The sequence below is a fragment of the Haliotis rufescens genome, unplaced genomic scaffold, assembly GCF_023055435.1.
Source record: "Haliotis rufescens isolate VD_foot unplaced genomic scaffold, xgHalRufe1.0.p SCAF_11, whole genome shotgun sequence".
Classification (NCBI taxonomy): Eukaryota; Metazoa; Mollusca; class Gastropoda; order Lepetellida; family Haliotidae; genus Haliotis; species Haliotis rufescens.
Genome location: NW_025963791.1, coordinates 33397162 through 33422333, shown reverse-complemented (window position 1 = coordinate 33422333; position 25172 = coordinate 33397162). Strand labels below are relative to the sequence as shown.

The window sequence follows — 25172 nt, the reverse complement described above, 5'->3', positions numbered from 1 at the left end:
CAAAATATTTGATTAATAATATTAAGGCTGATAACACAACCATACCGCGTTTCCTGGTATGTATAACAATACACGAACATTCCCATTCTGAACAGTTCATGCAGGTAATTTAACCATATGAATGAAAACAAAGGTGCTTCAGCTATATGCTGATTGAGTTGGATGTTATATATAGTGAACGGTAAGAGTAGATGTTAGTTGTCTCCGGAACGTGGGATGTCAATATTATATTTTTTTCCATTTCTTGGTAAGAAATATTCATGAAAACCACACACGGGGTATATAAGGGGGCATGGGTGCAGAGTTCAAGAAGGACGCTCACTGGGCATATTTTTTGTGTGTGCCACAGGACATGTGGAGAAAATTTACAAATTTGACGCATCAATGACAAAAGCATGCCCAATGCAAATCCCTATTTGACTTGTAACATATGTCTCTGAGTTTTTTCAAGTGAACTTGTGACTTGCCTTTGCGTGTGTTTGTGACGGGTGTGGCTCTGGGGCAGGATACGCTCAACTTTTCGCGAACACTTGGTATCATCACTATTTGAGAGTGATTCATTAACACATGCGAATGAGATTTCTTATGAATATGGAAAGGGTTTTGTCGCTTTTATTTAGAAGAGGATTCTTACATATTTTGGAGATTAAAATAGATCTCTGTTTCTTTTTCTTCTATAGCATTTTATGGATAGGGGTCAGCAATCGTATGAATTTGGAGACGCATTAATTTCAAGTTTTACAGTATTTATTATATACTTGAGTGTGAAAGACTGAGTTGAGAAAAGTGATATTTGCATTGCAGTGAACATAACGTTTGATATTTTACGGCAGTGAACATAACACTTGATATTTCACTGCAGTGAACATAACACTTTGACGGAACTATTGTCATACAAGAGTTACCGTCCCTAAAGTTGTCTCCCATTATCATAGTGTCAAGATCCACACACTGTTGACGTCCTTTTTACGTTAGTTCCACATTGACAAGGCAAAATAATGACAAATTGTCATTGTTGGAGTTAATATCGCTTCTTGTCGTTTGTTATTCTCTCGAACATGTTTCGTTATAAACTGTAAATTTCCTATTTAACTCGTCAATCGAGACGGCTCGTTTCGCATTTTGGTTACTTGAACAACGTGTATTCTTCCGCTTCTAACAGCGGTCTCGTAGTTTTCAAGAATTTTTGTTGTTGAAAAGTTTTGTAAATAATGACATCGAAATGTATGCTAAAGAACACTCGTGACCCTAAATATTTTTTGATACTTTTGTTTATATTTTTTAAGATTTTGCAAATACGAAACTACAAGGGATGGTGAATCGTCCCTGTGTGTTTGGTCGTGAGAATATATGTTTCAAGGTTGTACATTTGTAATGAAACAATTCAATTTTCCGAAAGACAACTACACAAGAGGATATAATAATCTCGTGACGGGGGGAAATTTTAAGGAGATATTTTCAGTCGTGAAAATATTTCTCCCCCAAATATTCAAATATTTAAGGCCATTTAATTTTGGTTTGAAAGTATTAATTAAAAATCTTTTTTCTCTTTCCCGGTTCATCATATTCACGTTTATAAAACGGGAATATCACAAAATTAGGTGCTTTATTCCGAGCACATTGATCAATGTGTTGACTGAGTGGGATACACCGGCAAGAGGGGTCCCTTATTTGTTGTCGGTGGACTCCCACTCTCAGGGTATTCCCCTATCTGTTCATTGTATTCGGCTTTGCATCCAGCACATTGTACGACATAAATCAAGCTTTTAGAAGCAAAATTCATATATTCACGGACAAAGAAAGTTTTTGCCGTCTTTGAATCAAGAGAACAACATTGGAAAACATGAGGCCAAGTACCACAATAAGGCCTGTTACACTTTTATACTGTTTTAATGCTTGTTTTTCTTTGGAGAGAGAAACCCTCGTAAGAATCTCTTTAAGATTATGGCTCTGACTTTTACTTTTAATCAGTTGTTTTTTTTACATTTTGTGTTTTAGTTCTTTACACTTATTTAAAGAATACAGTGTCTCTCGAACATTTACAAATATTTCCGGGTTTTGGGGATTAAAGGTTGTAACGAAAGGGAGAACACTCTCGTTAGATTTATCTTCACAAAAAGATCACAAAAAGATGTATATATAGTCAGAAAATACATTTGATTTGTAGAGATGATAGCTATGTTAGAAATACGTGATGGCATTTTACTTCCAAACCTATTTTATAAATTATAAGTAAAAAGTTAGTTTTAGAATAATGGGTTTTCATTGTTTAAGACATTTATATAACTTTTTAACGGACTTTCTAAGTCATATATCTCGTTTTCAAAACACACACAACCAGATCACACGCAAAAAGAAAAGAAACCATGCATCTGACAAACAGGATGACTACTTTACTGAATACATGTGCATGCTTATTTCTATACAGGTACATGTGCATATTTCAAAATGTGTCAGTAACTTGAACTTTGAAAGATGATTTTTAGGATGTTTTCTGATCATAAAAAATATATTAATCAGCTTCTTACTGGTTTCAATACAACGAGATAACAGCTGGAATTCATATTTATTGATTTGTGTCGAAGCACATTGACAGCAGCGTCTATTGCTGAAGGCAATTCCCCACAGGGGAGGCGTTTAGGGCTTAGTCTTTACCATTTACACTAATGGTCTTCTATACCACCTGCGTTGCATAAACGAATAAATTTTAAAATTAAAAACAAGGACTGTCGCCAGGAGCTTTGGAACTTTGACAATTAGAATCTTATTTCCAAAAACAAAAATTGAATTAATCCATATTCCAAAAACAACTTGCCATCAATTACCAGCCGAATGGCTTGCAATGCTAGCTGTTCGATCTGTGCTAGGTGGTATCGATTGATATGACGGGTATAAGTACGGATGTTTTCATACTGCTTCGGCGCCTTCACCAACTCAATCAGCGTCAGAATGTTTTCTCTTCTGTTTCTTTATACACTGGCTCAAACTGCAACATCTGAGACCAACCATGGTCTGGCAACGAAAGGTAAGCTGTAATATTTTCACCTTTTCAATATGATCTTGGCTGCGGCTGCTTGTCATACATGTACAATTAAAAAGTATTTTCTTCTTCCCATCCTACTTACTTTTTGTACCACAAGTCCCTGTTTTCACTTCTGTACATTTTAAAGGTTTGTGAAACGATTTCAGTGGATAATATATTTGTTTATCAAACTGTCCGTGAGAACAGTTATGACACTACCAAACGTTTCATCCTTATTATTGCTTGTATGTTTTGACATCGGTGTTTATCTGGTGAGTACATCGGATTGTAGGTTTATGTACACAGACACTACATCGCTATGAGGTCGATACGCTAATGTGTGCAGAGTGTTGACACCAGAAGCAAACCGCAGCACCATTTTTCAACTGATCACTCAGAGCTGTAACGTTTTCTGCAAATTAGAGTTTAATTAACCTTCCATCCTTTAATTTGATATGCTTGTTTCCATTTATATCTTGAACATGTTCGCAGAGCAGAAATATTTTGAAGATGAAAAACAAGAAAAAGTTTAATAAGTATTCAATGCAGTTAATTTAATTTGATTATATTCAGAAGTTGTCGCGCTTTCATATCTAGATACTTGAAGATTTTAAATTATATGAACAAGAAATTTGACGGTGTGATTTTCGATCAAGAAAAATCATGTCAGTGCTGAAAGTATTTGCGTATATTACTATTGACGTAATGTCCGAATGCCAGGACCCGTGAAGATTCCGAGGTAGAATAGGTCTTCAGCAACCCATGCTTGCCGTAAAGGGCGACTATGCTTGTCGTAAGAGGCGACTAACGGGATCGGGTCGTCAGGCTCGCTGACTTGGTTGATACATGTCATCGTGTCCCAATTGCGTGGATCGATGTTCATGAAGCCAATCACTGGATTGGCTGGTCCAGACTTGATTATTTACAGACCGGCGTCATATAGCTGGAATACTGCTGAGTGCAACATTAAACAACAAACATTATCAGATGATGACATCATCATTATCAGTGAGTAGTTTTAGACTCAGATCAGTCAATCCATTAACTGACAATACAAAGCACATGTGACCTGTTTGTTCTGTACTGTGAGATACTCCTCCTTTGTGGGGCTCCAAACAGTGGGGCAGGTAATCTGGATGCCATGACGTAGTGACCAACTCCTGCTCAGTTTCTGGTCAGATATTTCTCAGGTGAAGGGTTTCCTAGGGAAATGAAGATGAAAGGGCAGTCTCCGTGCGTTAATTGTATGACAAGATATGAGACCCGATTGTGTGATTTACATATTTAATAAGTACATGTATTTTCTGAGATATAAGGAGTCAAAATAACGCAGTGACGTTTTACGCGTTAGGATCGTATGAATATTAATGCATGTCGACGAAAATGCGATCATATCGTTTACAGTTATTATATTAAAATACATTTTTCTTTAAAAAAAACCACACTACCATATGTCAAAGAAAATATACATTTCTGGAAAGGATGAATTTTAGTCCCCGAACATACACAGTATCAGATATTTAGGAACATCATCAGGCACCTCAACAAAGTTGGTGTTTTTTTTCTGTTTGTTTACAAAATATACTTATAACGTTTGGTATCGGTTTTACTTACTTTGTTAGCGTACAGTTTCGTAAGCCTGTAAAATGAAGTATGAGTATTAGTAAATTATAACTCCTTCTGAAGACCTGCCTACATGTAATATGTACATTAAATACGTTCATTTTATTCACATGCTGTTTTTCACTGCTTTTTTGTCTTTTACGCCCAACGGAATCTGTTTTGTTGGACAGTCAAAACTGGGTATTCTCGGGCGTTGACGCTTTATATAATATCTAAAAAACAAGAAACACGGGGTATGAATACGATTTCATTTGTACAACATGTTTCACGTTATCATAAGATAAGTAAAAGCGACAAACCATTTTCCACATTCATAAGAGTCATTGCGACCATATCATGAGCCCCGTCACAAACACATGTCAATTGTTCACCTGAAAAAACACAGAGACATATGCTACAAGTCAAATAGGGAATTGCATGGGGCATGATTTTATCACTGATGCGTCAAATTTGGACATGTCCTCCATAATGTCTATCATAAATTTTTTTTAAAGCTTTACTGAGGCCTTGAATGTTGTAACCTTGATCAAACAACTTCTGAGCAAGAGTCGTTGACGCTTTTTGACATCTTGTGAAAGAGCATACTCGATTGTATCTAAAATATTGTGAAATGAAGACATCAAGGACTGGAGCCACAGGAATACGGATCGCCACAAGGCACAGTTGACTTGTGGAAAGTTGAAGTCATTCAAAACACACGTAGAATAAATTTACAATGCATGTATTTTCTATTTACCCATACGTCCAAAAACCTTTGTTTACAAATAAAAGTGACAAAACAATTCAGTTACAGATAATGTTATGTGAATGTCTATTTTCTGGTGTAACGGGTTCTGCGGTTGTACACGTATAACACTCAGACGTAATGCAATAATATTTAAGTCATTAGTAAATATGTAAGTAACTATATATTAACCATTATTTTGCATGAAGCGATTTTCCGGAGTTTAGATTACTTAAATTTCCGTTCACATTGTTTATCTACCACCGGAGGCAAAACGCATGGAACTAGAGATACCATGGTCTTTAGTAACACTATGGAGAACTGATACCCCAATAAAAATAGCAAATTAACTTTCAATATCAATAATTCAACCTGAAAGAAATTAGTGGTTCAGTTTTTGGATACCCTACCAACTTAAAGTAACGTGTTTGATAGGCATAACTTAGAAGTTGACGGGTGAAAAGGTAGACACAATTATATGGATAACAAAGCGACGTTTCGGTATAGATTCTTATACCGTTGTCAAGCAGGACTGAATGAAGGTTACTTAGTAATACTTAAATTGGGAATTTAACGTGCGCTTTCCGACATATGCGTATTTCGCGCAGGAATCCGTCAGGCCATTTTGTGTTTAGTCGAGAAGGGCATGTCCGAAAAGGTGTGGTAACCTAGGTGGGGCTTTTAGGGTTGCTTACTTAATTTGGAGAACAAATTTGGAGTTTTGAAATGGCTAAATGGAGTTTGTGTTTGTTTTTTCAGGTTTAGAATTTTAGGGTTGTACTTTTTTTAAGGGCGGCCAAGTAGGCCTGTTTTGATTAGATATATGCCTAGTGCTTTAAAGGTTTGCAAGTCATTTAGGGGGTTTAGTAGCGTTGCTAGCGTCATTTGACTGTTGCAATGTAGTGTGGATTGGAGTGTTGTTCTGGGAATGAGGGACAAAGTACAGAATACATATAGTAGGTGGAGGATTAACGGTAGAGGATTAACAGTAACAACAATTGCATACATGAGTGGGATAACATGAGTAAGTGTTGACAACAGAAGGATAATACTGTCACAACACAATGGACTGAGAACACATAGGTGGAAGCCAATAGGGACATGACACCAATTAAACAGGATAAGTGATTATTGTTTGATGAGTTCATATAGTCCAGGCAATCAGATGGGATAAAATAGCCTTGATCTCTGTTGATTGATGGCTTGTGGCGGCGAATGTGGACTGTTTCTGTTTTCTTTTAGTGAAATCATGGAGGTAGTTGGAGAGGAGTTGGACGTTGTCCCAGTTGATGTTGTGATTAGGACAGTTGCTGATATGGTCCGAGATGGCTGATTTGCTGTCTGATTTAATGGTTGAGGTTTTGTGCTCTTTGATTCTGGTTTTGATGGGGCGGGATGTTTCACCTACGTAAGACTGTCCACAGTTGCAGTCAGTTTTGTAGACTACACCTGTAGGCTCTTGGGGGCTGGTTGTGCTCTCAGCAGGGTGTTGAGGGAGTTGGAGCTGGTGAAGTGGGTGTCAATAATAGCTTGCTGTTTGAGGAGGCGGCTGATGATGGGGGAGGCTTTCCCTATGAACGGGAGGGCGATGCAGATGTGTGTTCTCTGTCAATCGTGTTGTGACAGTATTATCCTTCTGATGTCAACACTCACTCATGTTATCCCACTCATGTATGATATTGTCGTTACTGTTAATCCTCTACCGTTAATCCTCCACCTACTGTATATATTCTGTTCTTAGTCCCTCATTCAGTCTTGCTTGACAACGGTATAAGGGTCTATACCGAAACGTCGCTTTTTACAGTATTAAAGAAGTTGTTATCCATACAATTGTGTCTACCTTGTCAGCCTAAAGTATTTATTCTTCATTCATAATTGATGCAGTAGGCACTTAGTGCTACTTCTGGTCTGTAGAGAAAAACTGCGTGTGTGAATAAATAAAAGAAAGGAATAACAGTGAAAGTACCATTCCTACAATCATAAGTACTCTTCATACTCTCCTGTTCGATACCGACTCTAGCATATCATGTGAATCACCATCAAATAGTAATGATACAAGGTATTCAAACAGTGTGAGCGTATCCCGTCCCACCGGTGGCACACGTTACAAACACATGCAAAGGCAAATCAACTGTTCACATGAACAAACACGGGAACATATGGTATAAGTAACAATTAGGGAGTTGGCGCGAACATTATTTCTGTCAACGTTGCGTCAAATTTGTCCTTCGCATGTCTGCCGTAAAACTAAGTGTAGACACCAACGGAGATGTTGGAATGTTGGAATATTGCTTCGCATACAGAGAAAGTTTGACTATTGGAAAGTTGAAGTCATCCCTCGTGCCACACGGTCTTGTGGTTAAGGTTTGTCATTCTGAATCTTTATGCGGAGATCTAAACAACAAATAGAATTTTATCCAGAATGAAAATCGTGGTCGTGATTTTCATGACCAGGAAATATTATTATTTATCAAAACTTATGTTTAATGGATATTAATTTGCAAGAAAAAAAGACATTCTGCGCTTGTATTCATGTATGGGGAATATTTATTTTTACACTTCCAGATTCAAATCGAGACGAGATTAGGTGCAAGGAGAATACTATCCCGATAGTCTCCAACATTATCACGAGTGAGGACATGGAAACAGTATTCGTTATATACGAGGACGAGCTGGGTAATTATGAAACCATGAAGTTGGTAGAACAGGACCTCTAACTTAGATTTTGCACTACAATTTCTGCAACATTCTTAAAATTGATAACAGCTGCAATTCGCTTTTCGTGTCCTATATGTTGTCCTTTCCGGCATATTATGTGGGTTATGGTTCACGTGAGGAAGTCTCACGTACGTGAATGTGTAGACACAAAATAATATACAAAGGTATTATGCATATTCGTGTATTGTGTGGTGTGTTATTGTGTTTCCTGTACAGTGTGTACTGTTACATGTATCAACAGCGTCGTAAATGTATTCTGATGACACATCTAGTTTGTACATACTGAATTTAAACGGAGGACTTTCCGAATTGCGGGGACTTTTATGTTATTACCATCACAGGTAAAACATTCTATTACGAGAAATACTCTGGGGCAATTTGCTACCATTGTCCCGTTTCGAATTTATCCGAAAGACAAACCGGAAAAAAATGTCGTCCAATCATGAACGAGAGAAATTGAGGATGGTGAAGTCACTTCCGAAACGAATCTTTGAGGCCAAGGGTACATATATCATAAAACAGAGGGGATCAATAATGGAGGATGAAATATTCTACTCCATGCCAAACACCATCAATATCTTTAATCAATCTTTCGTTCCCCAATGGGGGCGGTCGGGTAGCCTAGTGGTTAAAGCGTTCTCTCGTCACGCCGAAGACCCGGGTTCGATTCCCGACATGGGTAAAATGTGTGAAGCCCATTTCTAGTGTCCCCCGTCGTGATATTGCTGGAATATTGCTAAAAGCGGCGTAAAACCATACTCACTCACTCACTCACTCGTTCTCCAATGTGTTGCTTTATGAATTGCTTCTATTCCTTCTATTCCAATAACATGTTGTTTTCTTGTACTGTAGGGATGTAAGGCTGCGCAACGTAAGACGTTTGCCTTTCACGAAGGCAAAATATAAAGCCATCCATGTCATACGAACGGGAATGGTTTGGCTTGTAAGTTACTGATACTTATGCTTTTTATATGGAAGTGAAATACCTCAATAATTCGATTAGATATGTCTCTTAAAAAGATGTAATGTTTTGTTATGTTATGTTATGTTATTATTGGTATGTGATGTGATGTGATGTTGTGATGTGATGTGATGTGATGTGATGTGATGTGATGTGATGTGATGTGATGTGATGTGATGTGATGTTATGTTATGCTATGGTATGGTATTTTGTGTTATCTATTCTATTCTATTCTACGTTATGTTACGTTTCGCTACGCTACGTTACGTTTCGCCTGGCTACGTTACGCTACGCTACGCTAGGCTACGCTAGGCTAGGCTACGTATGTAGACTGCTTCATTACTGATCACCGCATATAAAATATAGCCGTCGGCCTGAAATGTACTCAAGTGGTCGATGAAGACAAATTTGACTTATTGTGCAAAAACAGTCTTACGTTTCGCAAGCAGCAATCATAGATGCATTTTGACAAATGTGTACAAATAGAATTAATTTCAATAATTGTATATTGCATGTCCAATAGCCTAATCCCGTTTGTATTCAAACTGGTAAACACGATCGCCATGTATGTTGATATTCGACTTCACGATGTTTCACCGTTTCTTGTAGACAATCGTGGTTATTATTATTTTTTCAGACGCCTGTGTTAATGCTCTAAGCGACAGCCTGTCTCACCATATAAAAATACAATACACGAAGCCAGATGCGCTCAGTAGACAAATAATATCAGTCATTGATGAACTGGCCAAGAAAGAAAACATCGAAATGATGCGACGAACTCTCAACTTCGTCATCATCTGTTCTGCCAAATGCATTCAATACTCACTAGCTATGGTAAGGTTTTGGCATTATTCTGTCATGCACGTTATTATAATCATGTTTAAACAAGTTGCGTTTGTATAGTCATCTGTTTGACGCAGGGGACCTGTTCAAATGTTTGCTGTCATGAACGTGCAGACTCACTGGGCACAATTATCAATACACTCTCCGAAAGCTGTTTAGTTTTATTGAGCGGCAGTTACATTACATGGATCTATCTGCTTTCCATTATTGCTTGCTAACGATGGTCGTTATGAAGCAGTAAAAAAAAACAACGTACACACTATAAGTCCCTGACTACGCTATTGTAGACTAACATCTAGTCTCTTAAATGATCATATTATATAAAAGACCCAGTCAGCTTGTTAAATTATCTTAATAAACTGTGATAATATAGAGTCGAGAAACTTTCTTCATTTTGAAACAGCGGTAACCTAGACTTGCCAAATATTAAAGATTTGTATGGGATGCGTGGATTGAACGACAGGCTAACTCAATCGAGTCTGTTCGTTAAAGGATATGGATATGTACTGAATGCATAATGGGACAATTAAGAACGCAAAGTAATACTGTGAGTCTTTGTTTGTAGGGACGTGAACTTGATGCTAAGGTCGGGAGGAAGTCCGTGATGAGGCATTTCTCCAAGTGGATTGCGCTTCCGAGTGATGACAGAACCATCCTAGTTCAAAACCAAACATTTGATAACATTGTGCTTCTCTCACAAAGCCAGGCAAGTGTAATAGAACGAGACCTTTGACACGTGGTTTTACCAGACACTTGTATGATTTAAATAATGCAATTCACATTCTGCTGTGGTTACACATGTATATAATGATCGATGATGAACCGTTTTTACATGTCTGAGGTAGTTGTGAACACGCCACGGCGGTCGATACTGCACGTTAGTGGTCATAACGACATAAAAGTGCCCTCTAGGCGTAATTTAACACATGATGTACGTTCATGGTCGTTGTTTGAATAGTTGTGTTTGTCATATCGGCTCATACACAGTGTTCGTTAATGTACTGTAGTGAAGCGATAAGCAAACAAAAAAACCTTTTTGTTCCATTTCTTTGTACTATTAACTATATTCCATATACCAATTCCAATAGAGTGGATGTAAAGACATATCTGACATATAAGTAACGTAAATGAAGACCTTAATAACTGTGAATTCTTTAGCACAACATTTTATGCTTTCAATTGACTTGTTTGGTATGCCAGTAGTTTAGTTTTGTCTACTAAATGGAACATTTGAGCATCACAAACGAGGACTAACTGTATGCTTAGTTACAGAAAGGATGAAGAATAAATTAATCTGAAAGCAAAATATAGGCAATAATTAATAATTATGTGGAGAAAATTTGAGGAAAGTAGTTACTTATATTAATGAAACAAGATGTGCTCACTAAGTACGTTTAGAATACAAGAAGGCGTTTTCTTGGGACCGTTTGCTTTAGTGTGTTTAGAAACAACGTGGTGTTAAGATGTTTAGTTTTTTACTTTAGAAGAAGAAAAGCCATCTTATTATCTTACTTTATTCAGAACATGATACATTTAGAGTTTTCATCGTAAGAGGACAAGAAAAGGATGCCTTTCACTTAATGCTTATCACAAGAAGGCAGGAGTGTTATTTTCTACTTTCATAAGAGTCTCCTTCACCTGGTTTAGAATTCCACGAAAAAGGAGTTGTCAACGTTAATGTGGTCGACGGGAGGCCGACGTTGGGACGTCCTTGACAGCGGCATAAGCATCAGCATAAACAATGTCACATTGTTTCCTAATATGGCATTTGGTCTCAATGGAAGAAAACTGTTGGTTCTATCGCTTGAGGTAAGATGTCCATAGTTCCTAGCCCTTCTGACAATCTGGGTAATGCAGAAGGCTGCAGTGTTGGGGAGTCTTCACATTCTCCGAAAAGTTCTGGGTGGGTTTCACTAGGCAGCGCTTCCTGGTAGAAGTCTCATTTGCTGGGCTGCGTGAAGAGGGAGCAAGGACCCTGAGCTGATGATGAGCCTAACCAGCCTGACTGTGCCAGGATCACCCAAACCCTCTTTGCAGCATCTTTTATTTTAATCTGTAACTACTACGACTACTACTACTACTACTACTACTACTACTACTACTACTACTGCTACCCTTTCTATATCCTATAGAAACCTCTGGATAAAGAGTCGATTTATGATGCCGACTGCATCATGAGCATGTGTTTGTGAATGGCTATCAAATAGTAATGACACAAGGTGTTCATGAAAAGATGAGCGTATCCTGCCCCACCGGTGGCCCTCATCACAAACACATGCAAAGACAAGTCAATTGTGCACCTGAAAAACACGGGAACATGTGGTACAGGTCAAAACAAGGAATTACATCGGACATCATATTTGTCACTGATGCGTCAAATTAGGAAATGTCCTCCACATGTCTATCATAAAACGTTTTGAAGCTTTACTGAGGCCTTGAATGTTGTAACTTTCAAGAGTCGTATGACGCTCTTTGACATCTTGGTAGAAAGAGCATGCTCGATTGTACCTCAAAAGAATTGTACCTGTAAAAAGAATCATCACTGATTGAATGTAAACAAACTAACCAGTTGCTGAATCTGTGAGTGAGTGAGTGTGTATGTTTTACGCCGCTGTTAACAATATTCCAGCAGTTCAACGGCGGGGGACACCAGAAATGGCCTTCACATATTGCTCCCATGTGGGGAATCGAACTCCGGGCCTTCGGTGAAGAGCGAACGCTTTAACGCCTTGGCTACTCCACAGCCCCCCTAATTCTGTCGTCAGCGAGTGATCAAAATATCCACTCCAGACATGACCAACGGTGGTTACTTCACGGACCGGGGTTTCTTTCTGCAGTGGAAGCCCTACAGTGTCAAGATAAGGAACACTGATAATATCTCCTACACGGGGATCGCCGATGAATTTATGGAGCATCTCTCGAGGCGCTTCAATTTCAGGTAAGTTGCGTTTGGCTTGTTCGTTTGAATTTGTCTCGTGGCATAACACCGCAAGGAGCCATATTCCAATAATTCCAATGTAATTATCGAGTTTGTGGGCCAGGCAAAGCAGTTATATCTTATTACAACCAATATATAACGCCGTTGGGTCACGATGACCACGATCAACCAAGTCAGCGAGCCAGCTGACCACCTGATCCACTGAGTCGCCTGTACAACCACATTGAAACAATAGCTAAACTATCTAACCCGAAACCCCACTGGGGGTACGTTAAGGATATTCTAACAACCACTTGCACTTCTAGTTACATGTTCTTGTTTTCGCTGAGGAGTTGTTTCCTGTTTTTTATGTTTCATGGTAGTATCATTCTCCTAAAAACAAAATAATTTTGGCAACCAATTACTTGAAGAACCACACTGATGTTTTCTTTTCCTATGTGAAATACGACAGTTTGGTGCCATCTGTCTGTGCCCCTGTGACTCTGGTGCAGAGTTGTGCACGTGGGCTTATCAAAATGGAAACCATCTAAGACCTGCATCACCTCCGCCTATCCTCCCACATCAAGCTGACACGTCGTGATATAACTGATATTGTGTCGTTAAACTCTGTCCTCTTCTCACTGTTTGACTCGCATTGCGACTAGTCTGATTTCATATTAAAATATTGTTGCATAACTTGATAACTAGATAGTTCATCTCATATACATATCATAAACTTGCTCATCCCGATTGTGTGATTGGTAGCTACCAGTATGTGGAGCCGCAAGATGGCCAATGGGGAGAGAAAATGGATAACGGTAGTTGGACTGGAATTGTTGGGGCACTCCAGAGAGAGGTAATTTAGTCCTGTACTAACTGACAGAAAATCGTTCATTCGAGTTGCGTCCCTTGAGCTATGAAAGTTGTGTACAATTTATTTTATAGTTTCCTATTCAATGCTGACGTGTTGCCCTTTCACAACAAAACAAAACGAAATTAAAAACATGATTGTAAATATATGTTAAAAAATACCAGTAACTGCTGTGGTATCTCTCGATACTTGTATTCGTTCTGAAGACCTTTTCGAAACTTGTCAGCAAAATTGTAAATGAGACAAGATCTACCTGTCTATCTGTCTGTCTGTCTGTGTGTCTGTCTGTCTGTGTAGCTGTCTGTCTGCCTGACTCATCTCAACATTTAGAATAACTATTTTGAACCCTTTTTTATATTTACGTATTTGTTAGAGAATAATTCTAGAATGCTTATGAAACAGTCCATAAAAAGTCCATGTCTTCAAGTACATCTACGAAAGCAAGACTGAATCAAACATTAAAAAGCACCAAATAATTTATCTGAGCAATTCTAACAACTGATGATACTTGCATGTACAAACTATTTTGTGTTTCATATGTATTGTTTGAAAAAACATATATTTTGAAATGGTAAAAATTACCAGCCGATATTATATATTATAACATTATTAATCAAATGTTGAAAGGGGACACGGTTGACACGTTGGGTGATCGCTTGGGCTTTAAAATCTCAAGCAGACAGATCTAATGAGGTAGCAACTAAATCTCTGCATATTTTCTGAGGGACATGAAAAGATAAAAATATTTGTGATTACAGTAACACATCAATGACAAGTAACAGGCAGATTAGTAACGATGTCAATAAGTCAGTTTGATAGCTTGTCTTCGATTCCCGACATGGGTACAATGTATGAAGCCCATTTCTGTTGTCCCCCGCCGTGATATTGCTAAAATATTGCTAAAATCGGCGTAAAACCATACTCACTCACTCGTGATAGCTTGTCAGACTGTGTGTATTTTAACTCCGCGTTCCAAGAGAGCACCTATTTCAAAGCGCGCTTGTCGTCATGGTAGAATGAAGATAAACCTACTGTGTTTTGAAATTTGATGTAGTCCCATTGCAGATTCAATGCCACTGATTTATACATTTGAGACATTGTGCTAATCGCTTGGTTCCAAAGCGTTTACACTTTACGAACCAGATTTCGATTTCGGTGCGCGATTTTGATTGGACTATGCATAGACTCGTTAGTCCAGCCAGAATGTAAGTCCATAATACCAGCCTAGTTCGGCAAGGGTGGAACTGGACTTTTATAGTCAGTTAACTCACTTGCCTTGGGAAGATGCTATCTTTACAGATATAAAAACTAAACAATTCAAATATTTTAGATAATTCATCAATTCTGTATATTCGCTTCTTTATTAGAAAGAATGCTTACTTCATGCAAACAGTAAGTTGTCATGGTTACACTTTCAGGAGGCTGACATTTGTTCTGTCCCATATGCCTACAACGTCGAGAGGGCTAAAGTGATGCAGTTCACGTACTTCATGCATTCCGGGTTCACAACAGTATTGTACAAGAAATCGGAAGATGCAAAAAAAACCTGGAAAGTTTTATTAGCTTGTTTCAAGTGGGAGGTTTACTTCGCAGGCGGAATTGTTCTCTCCGCCGTCGGTTTGATGCATGTATTTCTCATCCGAGTAACTCCTTATCCGTCAAAGGTTCCAGCAGCGGAGAAGAAGGATTCCGTCGTGACCGGCTTCACCATGACTATCATGGCACCTTTAGGACAATGTAGGTAACATACGCAACAAACCAAGAGAGTAGTGAAGCCTCCATGTCTACTGTGCGTTACATTTAATTCACTTCGTCAGTGTTTAAGCAGCATAAAGAGAACGGAAAACAATTTCATTTCCATTATTGTATTTAGCAAGACTTATTTTTCCGTAGAATGGTTTAAACCTATTGTCTGGTATGTAACTACCGTTCAACTTTCTAAGGGCTGGTATTTGTTATCGAGTCAAAGTATCTACATGTGATTTGTATACGTTAAGAGGGTTTTGATTTAAATTACATATCCTTATGACATGGGTCAATCAATCGATCTTTACTCATGGTACTATTCAGCGGCCTATAGTACATTGTCTTGGGCGTGTTTCAAATTCATACATTTTAAATATAATACTCTTAAATCATTATACACAGCACAGGCACAAGTGACATTCATCTTCAATACAATCACTTTTACAAAACCTACAAAGTCCATGTTCTTTTGCAGTGCCTACATATCTGCCTGTTTCAATAAATAGAGAAATCGAGAAAGGGCTGTTCTAAACCTATGTACACTACACTTAATAGATAAGGTTCTAGTATTATTGTTGTCTTAAATATAATGTAGTAATTTGCCTTTCTAGAACTGGACAAGGAATCTTGCCGTTTTGGATGTACATGTCTTTTCAGGTCTGTGTCAAACGGCTGCAAAAATGCTGTGGCATGTCTACATGTTTTTGTAACAAAAAAAAACACATCCACATTCGTATAGCATGTTTTTAACTTAAAATGCACATTCATGCAATTTACTTTCCCATGGCTGTCATTGAGAAGCATCATATTATAACATTTATACCCATATATAACATATATATCCTTATATCCAGTTTAAGGAGGTATATCCTTATTTCCTGTATAAACCGCCTAGGTGGTCTAGTGGTACAGCGTTCGCCCGGAGAGCGGAAGGTCCTGGGTTCGATCCCTGGCCGCGTAATTCCAAAAGACGTTAACATATGGCTCTTCTTGTTACCCTGTGTGGGGCTCGGCATATAGGGGCTAAAACAAGGACTGGTTGGCTCGGAGTCAGTATACTGTGTCTGAGTGGGGTATTCATGTTTAACTACGGCATGGTATCTCAGTTGGCAAGCACCATAAATAGGCATTTGCCCGGACCAGTACATGCAGCCACACACACACACGCACACCCGTGCATGCACGTCGCAATATAAGTGCAATAATCTTGGACGCGACGTTAAACCCCATTGCACGTCACTTCCACTGTATAAAGGAAATTATACTTATAGCCGGAATAAGTGGCTATATCCTAATATCACTATTAAAAGGATATATCACCATATCCAGTAGGAAGGGATATTTCCTAATATCCAATATAAAGGGGTATATCCTTATATCCAGTTTAAATGGGTATATAGAGGTTATCACGCGAGTGTGTTTGGGGATGGTGAATATCCTGCATTAGGAATATACATTGTATTTAGCGAGCCTTGGCGAGCTAAATACATAGTGTTTATTCCTAATACAGGATATTCACCATCCCCAAACACACAAGCGTGATAACCTCTTTATCATATGATGTCATTCTTTAATTCTGTGCTTGAAAATCGCTTTCCCTCTCTCACAAACATTACCTAATCATTGCGAGTTTTCCTGGAATGCGCGCATTAATATTTATTACGTCACAGGGTAAGTGATGTGTCAGTCCAACAGTGACATAGCCAATATAGTTCCAACTGAAATCTCTTTCTTATACAGTGGCGAAGCAACATATACGCAAAACAACAGTTGTTTTTAATTGTCACGGCCACAGTCAGACGTTGTTGACAGTCGGTCTGTCCTGTCATAACGTTAAGCAGTGTAGTCAGATGTACACACAGCGACAAAACGAAACAAGGTAACAATTCAAACATATTTCGGCCAAATCCAACTATTTTAATTTGTGGAGAAGGTTTCAAGCCGCAGGGGTCTACAAGCACATATATGGCTACTGATCCCGCTTGGCTAGGCCTCCCCTTCGCAAAATTGTTTCTTCAAAGTTGCCAAAACTTATAAAATGCCTTCGTTACGTCACAGTTAGACACTGATTTTCAGTATATTAGACTGTTCTTCTAATAATATAGCAATTATCCCTGTGGTTTACACAGATTCTCGATGGTTAATTCTGACTCGATCGCCGAATGACAAGGGCGACGCCATGTTTGTTTATAAACAGTGAAAGAAGTCCCTACTTGACCTTTGATATTTGCATCTCTATCCGCATATGACCCCAACGGATATCGTTTTTATCCGTTGGCTTTATCCTGCCGAGAAACCTACCCATTATATGATAAATACTAATATCCAGTATAAAGTGGTACACAGGGTATCAGCTACTAAACGTTTTGTATACAGTTATTCCCCGAACTCTACATTCAGCCTGTAATACTCAATAAGTGCATTCTCATCTTGTCATCCTTACCAATGCATTCAGCATCAGAGCACTCCCCGATGTTTGACTCCGGTCGGATGCTGTTCAGCTTTTGGTGGTTGTTCTGTCTCATCATGGCGGCTATCTACAGAGGTAACCTGATGGCCTTCCTCACAGTCAGTCGAACTGACATCCCTTTCCGTAACCTGGAGGAGCTGGCTAACCAAGACGTGTACGATGTCGGGGCAACTACAGGCAGCTACTACAGTCTGGCCATACAGGTAACAGTATACTGTATATGTACAGATCACCTATTGTACCGTGTATGGCCCTGTCACACGACAACGTTTTACAGTAACTTGCACCTAGAGTGTAAAAGACATGTCATAGCGACTGATTTTGGACAACCATTGTCTGAAGCACATTTGATTCCAAAGGCTAATTGCCCTGTATCCATGACATCTATATGTCTCCATGACTTAACTGCCATTATTTATAAAACGCTAATCCCCGTTGTTAATCCTCACCAACATTTCATTGTATATTGACTCTCAGCCAGCCTTGGCTACCATATCACTTCCCGTTAATTGCTGTTATTTATAGTATGACATTTTTTGCCTTAACTGATCATCCCCTGAACAGTGTCGGTTCATCACGCCCATATTTCCAATGTCCAGAGCAACTCATTGTCTTTTTGTCTGTCCATTGATCGTTTCTATAAATGTGTTATTATTACACTGTTAGTCAGTTTTGGTATTCCGAGTGCTGGTGTAGGGACGACCTCGAGCAGGATGTGCCGCTCGTAGGAAACGTCCTGAGGTTGAGCTTGAGCTCCGCTCACCCAATGTATGCCTGAGCTGGAAGGTCCGCTCATCGCTGTGTTTGTGTTGTCAGAGCAGGTATTCCGCTCATTGTGTAATTGTTGTTTATTGTTAACATGTTGTGCATAAAACGTTCCGGGACAGTGATGTCGATTTTGTCCTTGATTCCCCCAAGAGCCAGTTCCCCGTCAACATGCGCGTTGACATCCAATTAGTACGCTGTCATACCTCGAGCTTTCGTCGAAAAACCATGATTTTAGCGTATCCATAGCGTATACATAACGAGGGTTCACCGTATATGTAACGCATGTCTAACGCATTAGTAGCGTATCACTGACTTATACATCACTTATGACAGCGTATTGCCAGCGTGTGCCTGGGGTGTTCAACGTATGGCCAGCGTATCCCAGCGTATGAGTAACGTATGACTGGCGCGCTGTATATCTGGCGTATATAAACGTATGTAGACGGTATCTCTAACGTATGCCTAACGTATAATTCATACCTTCATACGTTCCCATACGCCGAAAATGTTTTTAAGCCTCGGCGTATAACAACATATACCAGCGTGCGTTAAACGTATACAACTTACACCTAACTTATCCATAGCGTGTTTCAGCGTTGACGGCGTTTAAGCAAAATTAACATACGTCGCCATACGTTTCTGCCATACGTTGTAGTGTAGTGCCATAAGCCTAATGGAATCTGTTTCGTCGGATGATCGAGACTGTTTTTTCTTCTAGTGTTGACATATTGTATTTCCAAAGGATATTCAAACAAATCTTTACACATTCTGAACTTCGTTTTCTATATCTGTATATGCTGCGCAGAGTTGCGTTCCCATGGCATGGGTTCGAATCCCAGTTCGCCCCGATTATGTTTCCAGGTTTTTCAGCACCATACGCGTGCTCGTGGGTTTCACCGAATCGGTAAACGTGTGAGACCTGCATCACTTTAGGATTTCCTCCCACATTAAGCTGACACTCCGTGATATAACTGGAATACTGTTAAAAGCGGTTTTAAACCTAACTCACTCACTCAGTCACTGTAACTTTCAGACCTCCAACCAAACCGTGATGAAAAAGTTATGGAGGAAAATAGAGAAAACACGCCTGGACAGCCCCAAGAACACAGACGACGAGTATCAGTTTCAACTACAAAAACTGCACGAAGGCTATTATGCCTTCATTGAAACAAACTCGGTTGCTGAGAACATTATGAGCGATACTTGTTCGTTTGCCAAGATGAGAGGAGGTTTCCTGCCAACTACCGGTGGTATGACCTTCCCCGTGTATTCCCCACTAGCACGGCTGTTCTACCCGGAGTAAGTCTATTGTCGTCCAGAGTACCGTCCCGTCTATGTTCCCTAACTAACACAACACTTCTCACTGGAGTAAGTGCATTGTCGTCCAGAATATGGACTACCCTCTCACAAGTCTCATCCACTTACAGTAGGTATGTATAACATCATATTGCATGTTCTGCAATGTGTACTCACACCTCGCATATCTCATCCACTTACAGTAAGTATATATAACATCATATTACATATCTCATTCACTTACATTAAGTATATATAACATCATATTGCATGCCCTGCAATGTGTTCTCAAATCTCGCATATCTCATCCACTTACAATAATATATTATAACATCACACTGCATGGCCTGCTATATCTAGCATATCTCATCCACTTACAGTAAGTATATATAACATCATATTGCATACCCTGCTATGTGTACTCCCATTTAGCATATCTTATCCACTTACTTTAAGTATATATAACATCATATTGCATGTTCTGCAATGTGTACTCCCATCTAGCATATCTTATCCACTTACAATAAGTATATATATATCATCATCGCACATGCCCTGATATGAGTACTCCCATCTAGCATATCTTATCCACTTACAATAAGTATATATAACATCATATTGCATGCCCTGCTATGTGTACTCCCATTTAGCATATCTCATCCACTTACATTAAGTATATATAACATCACATTACATACCCTGCTATGTGTACTCCCATTTAGCATATCTCTTCCATTTACAGTAAGTATATATAACATCATATTACATACCCTGCTATGTGTACTCCCGTTTAGCATACCTCATCCACTTACAGTAAGTATATTTAACATCATATTGCTTGCCCTGCAAAGTGTACTCCCATCTAGCATATCTCATCCACTTACAGTAGGTATATTTAACATCATATTACATGCCCTGCAAAGTGTACTCCCATCTAGCACGTCGCGTCCACTTACAGTAAGTATATACAACATCATAGTGCATGCCCTGTTATGTGTATTCACATCTAGCATATCTCATCCACTTACATTAACTATATATAAAACATATTACATGCCCTGCTATGTGTACTCCCATTTAGCATATCTTATCCACTTACAATAAGTATATATAACATCATATTACATGCCCTGCTATGTGTACTCCCATCTAGCACGTCCCGTCCACTTACAGTGAGTATATTTAACATCATTTTGCACGCACTGCAATATGCGCTCCCATTTAACATATCTTATCCACTTACAATAAGTATATTATAACATCACATTGCATGCCCTGCTATATCTAGCATATCTCACCCACTTACATTAACTATATATAAAACATATTACATGCCCTGCTATGTGTACTCCCATCCTGCACGTCGCGTCCACTTATAGTAAGTATATATAACATGATATAACATACCCTGCTATGTATACTCCCATTCAGCATAATTATCTTATCCACTTACAGTAAGTATATATAACATCACATTGCATGCCCTGCTATAACTAACATGTCTCATCCACTGACATAAGTGTATATAACATCATATTGCATGCCCTGCAATGTATACTCCCATCTAGTATATCTCATCCACTTACATTAAGTGTATATAACATCACATTGCATGCCCTGCTATATCTAGCATATCTCACCCACTTACATTAAGTGTATATAACATCATATTGCATGCCCTGCAATGTATACTCCCATCTAGCATATCTCATCCACTTACATTAGGGGAAAATAACATCATGTTGCATACCCTGCTATATCTAGCATATCTGATCCACTTACATTAAGTGTATATAACATCATATTGCATACCCTGCTATGTGTACTCCCATTTAGCATATCTCATCCACTTACAGTAAATATATATAACATCATATTGCATACCCTGCTATGTGTACTCCCATTTAGCATATCTCATCCACTTACAGTAAATATATATAACATCATATTACATGCCCTGCTATGTGTACTCCCATTTAGCATATCTTATCCACTTACATTAAATATATATAACATCATATTACATACCCTGCTATGTGTACTCCCATTTAGCATATCTTATCCACTTACAGTAAGTATATATAACATCATACTGCATGCCCTGCTATGTGTACTCCCATCTAGCATATCTTATTCACTTACATTAAGTGTATTTTACATCATATTGCATGCCCTGCTATGTGTACTCCCATCTAACATATTTTATCAAACTTACATTAAGTGTATATAACATCATGTTGCATGCCCTGCTATGTGTACTCACATCTAGCATATCTCATCCACTTACAATAAGTATATATAACATCTTATTGCATGCCCTGCAATGTGTACTCCCATCTAGCACGTCGCGTCCACTTACAGTAAGTATATATAGCAATATTCACAATTGGCTTTTTCTTTTTTTCTTTACATGATACAGAAATAGGCAGGTATTTCTGATAGACGGGCATAACGTCTGTACTCCTTCTCTGTATGATAGAAATACAACGACAATATATGACAATGATCTTGTAAGTACACGTAACATCTATCTAGGACATGTGACGACATTCGTGTCATAACACATATTTATAGATAGAACTCAGTGAGTCCGTCAGTGTAAGAGCCGAAGGCTGATATTAGGCCTGCATCACAGAAGGTTACAAAGGAACACGGAACGTCACAGAGAGAGATAGCCTTCGTTCTTTAAAAATATGAAATCTCAGTGCGAGCCTTTGGCAAGCGCACAGGAGGTATAACGTCGCCTCGTCGAGTTAACACGTGTCTGAAAGAACCCCTGAGATATCTGGTTCCACTCAAACACTAGTGTCTGTTCTAATTCTGCAAGTGTGTTTGTTTGTCTGCCCGCTTCAATCCGAAGTCTAATTTCGTACCAAACATGTTCAATAGTGGCCATATCCGGGGAGAGAGATGGCCATGGACGAATGTTCATGTTGTTCTGAGCCAGACACGCAATCGACATCCTTGCCGTATGGGGACGCGCGTTGTCCTGTTGGAACAACTGAAGGTTAGGGTGTGCAACGATAATGGGGAAGCCATGATGACTAAGAACTTAACCCCTATACACGATAGCAATTATACTTTTTCGGAAGACGGGCAGTCAGGACCTACGAAAAGCTCCGCAGACCATCACCCTTCTACCATCCCACCCCTCATGACAGCCTGAATGACACAGCAAGCAGGGTAACTAACGTTCATTACGACCACGCGAAACACGTACACGACTGCCATGAGAAAGATGGTAGCGCGACTCCACTGAGCACCTCGCCAGCGTTGATGTTGACGGGCCCATTGTCAACGTTGTTGACAGTGATGTTGTGTCAAACTTAGCCCTACATCCGGACGTCAACAGTGGAGCTGAGCAGCGTCGTCGAATCGTGTCTACTGCTACTGCTCCTCTTGGCCTCTGAACTACAGCTACTGTTCTTGTTGCGCTTGAGTTCTCTTCCTCAGATGAGTGACCCATATAAAACGATCTTGTCAAGGTGTTGTAACTCTGAGTCGGCCAGAACGTTGTAGACCGTAATTGCAACCCTGTTTGCTGGTGACTTTGAGCAAGTCTTGTATTAGTGGTGAGATGACATCATAACTGTCTGGCTGCAGCAGTGACAGAATTAACGGTCTGCAAAATTCGAGGGGACATTCCTCCTTGCACAGGTGGCATCGTTAACTTCAACTGTAGAGCTTCTAATGTGAATACTCGACCGATGTTTGACATCCAGCTTTATAAGGGATACTTTATGCACGTATTTTTGCCCCGGATCATGGCCGAAGGTGCAAGATCTATGGTTTGTGTGCATTTAAACAAAATGGAATGGTTAACAATTAAAAAAAAAATGGAACTCGCGAGACAACAGTCCAATAGGAAAACACTGGCCAACTCACTCACTCACTCACTCACTCACTCACTCTGTTTCAGATTGCATTTCTGGTGTCCCCCTCCGTGGTATTGCTGGAATATTGCTAAAAGTGGCGTAAAACCATACTCACTCACTCACTCACTCACTCACTGTTTCAGATTGATGACTGTGTGGGAGACCGGACTTGAGCGCAAGTGGTACGGTAAGTGGGTTCCTCCCCAGGAGTCTTGTTCCGACGAGTCTGTAGCAGTGGGCGTGTCTGCCCTACAGATCCAAGACTACTACAGTGCCCTTGCAGCATGTGTTGTGGGCATAGGAACTGCTTTGCTTGTTCTACTGGGAGAGACTTATGTATTTGAGATCATACCACGTTGTGCTACGAAACGCTGAAAAGAAAAAAGTCCTGGTTAATTTCATGGTTTTTTTACTAATTACAGAATAAAATAACACTGCGAATGGGGTCGCAAATAAAAAATGAATATAAGGTATGACTTTGTTTGTTTAGTATTTACAGTGCAACAACAATCTACAATAATGTTGGAATGGGTCTTCAGCAACCCATGCTTGCATAAAACGTGACTATGCTTGTCGTAGGAGGCAACTAACGGGATCGGGTGGTCGGTCAGGATCGCTTACTTAGTTGATGCATGTCATCGTACTCTTATTGTGTGGGCCGATGCTCATGATATCAATCACTGGATTGTCTGCCCCAGACTCGAATATTTACAGACCGCCGTCATATAGCTGGACTATTGCTGAGTGCGGCGTTAAACAGCAATCAATCAGTCAATACAACACTATGGGTAGATACAGAAGCACTGGATATTTAATGAATTAGCATGTACCCCGTTAGTCGCCTCTTACGATAAGCAGGGGCTGCTGAAGACCGATTTAACCCGGATCTGAACTGGTCCCAAAGCACGTACAAAGGGGGAAACAATCCCGAACAGTTCAAAAAGACGTCATTTGATTATGGCGTCATATGACAATGGAAATGTCCATTCCTGCCACACATCCCCCATAGATTTTGAACCATCCATATACTCCGAATCCATCGATATTTAACCCCTTCGTAGCGCATGACACCTTAGTTACCCTTCCTATTGGTCCAGGCAAAATAAGGGTTTACTTGGAACAAATTGCAACAGAATTTATTTTACCACAATGCATTTCTACAAGGTCCTGAAAACTTACTTTGGATGATCCGGTTGTGCCATCAGTGTCCCCTTCGAAGCGTATTTTGTCGCACTGTTTCGGGAGTTATCCCAAATGTGAACAATAACATTCCCTATCTCTAGCGTAAAACGCTGCGAGTAGATCACGGTTGTCTTTTCTTATTGCGGTGGTGGCCTT

General features: G+C 39.4%; 2 protein-coding genes across 2 annotated transcripts; both read left to right on the top strand.

Annotated features, from left to right (window-relative positions):
* Window positions 1-2928: 2928 nt before the first annotated feature.
* On the top strand, window positions 2929-10624 carry LOC124151242. The gene is made up of 4 exons (XM_046523627.1): window positions 2929-3025; window positions 7935-8045; window positions 9686-9882; window positions 10457-10624. Exons 1-4 carry the CDS (start codon window positions 2950-2952, stop codon window positions 10622-10624), a joined length of 552 nt encoding a protein of 183 aa, XP_046379583.1. The 5' UTR covers window positions 2929-2949.
* Window positions 10625-11477: 853 nt separating this feature from the next.
* Window positions 11478-24469, top strand: LOC124151201 (glutamate receptor ionotropic, kainate 2-like). Its single transcript, XM_046523558.2, has 7 exons — window positions 11478-11700; window positions 12729-12829; window positions 13574-13664; window positions 15098-15416; window positions 17881-18098; window positions 19697-19962; window positions 23978-24469. The coding sequence occupies exons 1-7, from the start codon at window positions 11569-11571 to the stop codon at window positions 24207-24209; spliced, it is 1359 nt and encodes a 452-aa protein (XP_046379514.1). The 5' UTR covers window positions 11478-11568; the 3' UTR covers window positions 24210-24469.
* Window positions 24470-25172: the final 703 nt, after the last annotated feature.

What these genes read in the sequence shown, in the direction of transcription:
- LOC124151201 (XM_046523558.2), top strand. Translation starts at nt 11,569, where the DNA reads ATGTGGTCGACGGGAGGCCGACGTTGGGACGTCCTTGACAGCGGCATA. An exon ending in TGTTGGTTCTATCGCTTGAG is followed by an intron (nt 11,701 to 12,728) that starts GTAAGATGTCCA and finishes TTCTTTCTGCAG; the next exon opens with TGGAAGCCCTACAGTGTCAA. An exon ending in TTGGGGCACTCCAGAGAGAG is followed by an intron (nt 13,665 to 15,097) that starts GTAATTTAGTCC and finishes TTACACTTTCAG; the next exon opens with GAGGCTGACATTTGTTCTGT.
- LOC124151242 (XM_046523627.1), top strand. Translation starts at nt 2,950, where the DNA reads ATGTTTTCTCTTCTGTTTCTTTATACACTGGCTCAAACTGCAACATCT. An exon ending in CCATGGTCTGGCAACGAAAG is followed by an intron (nt 3,026 to 7,934) that starts GTAAGCTGTAAT and finishes TTACACTTCCAG; the next exon opens with ATTCAAATCGAGACGAGATT. An exon ending in TATATACGAGGACGAGCTGG is followed by an intron (nt 8,046 to 9,685) that starts GTAATTATGAAA and finishes TTATTTTTTCAG; the next exon opens with ACGCCTGTGTTAATGCTCTA.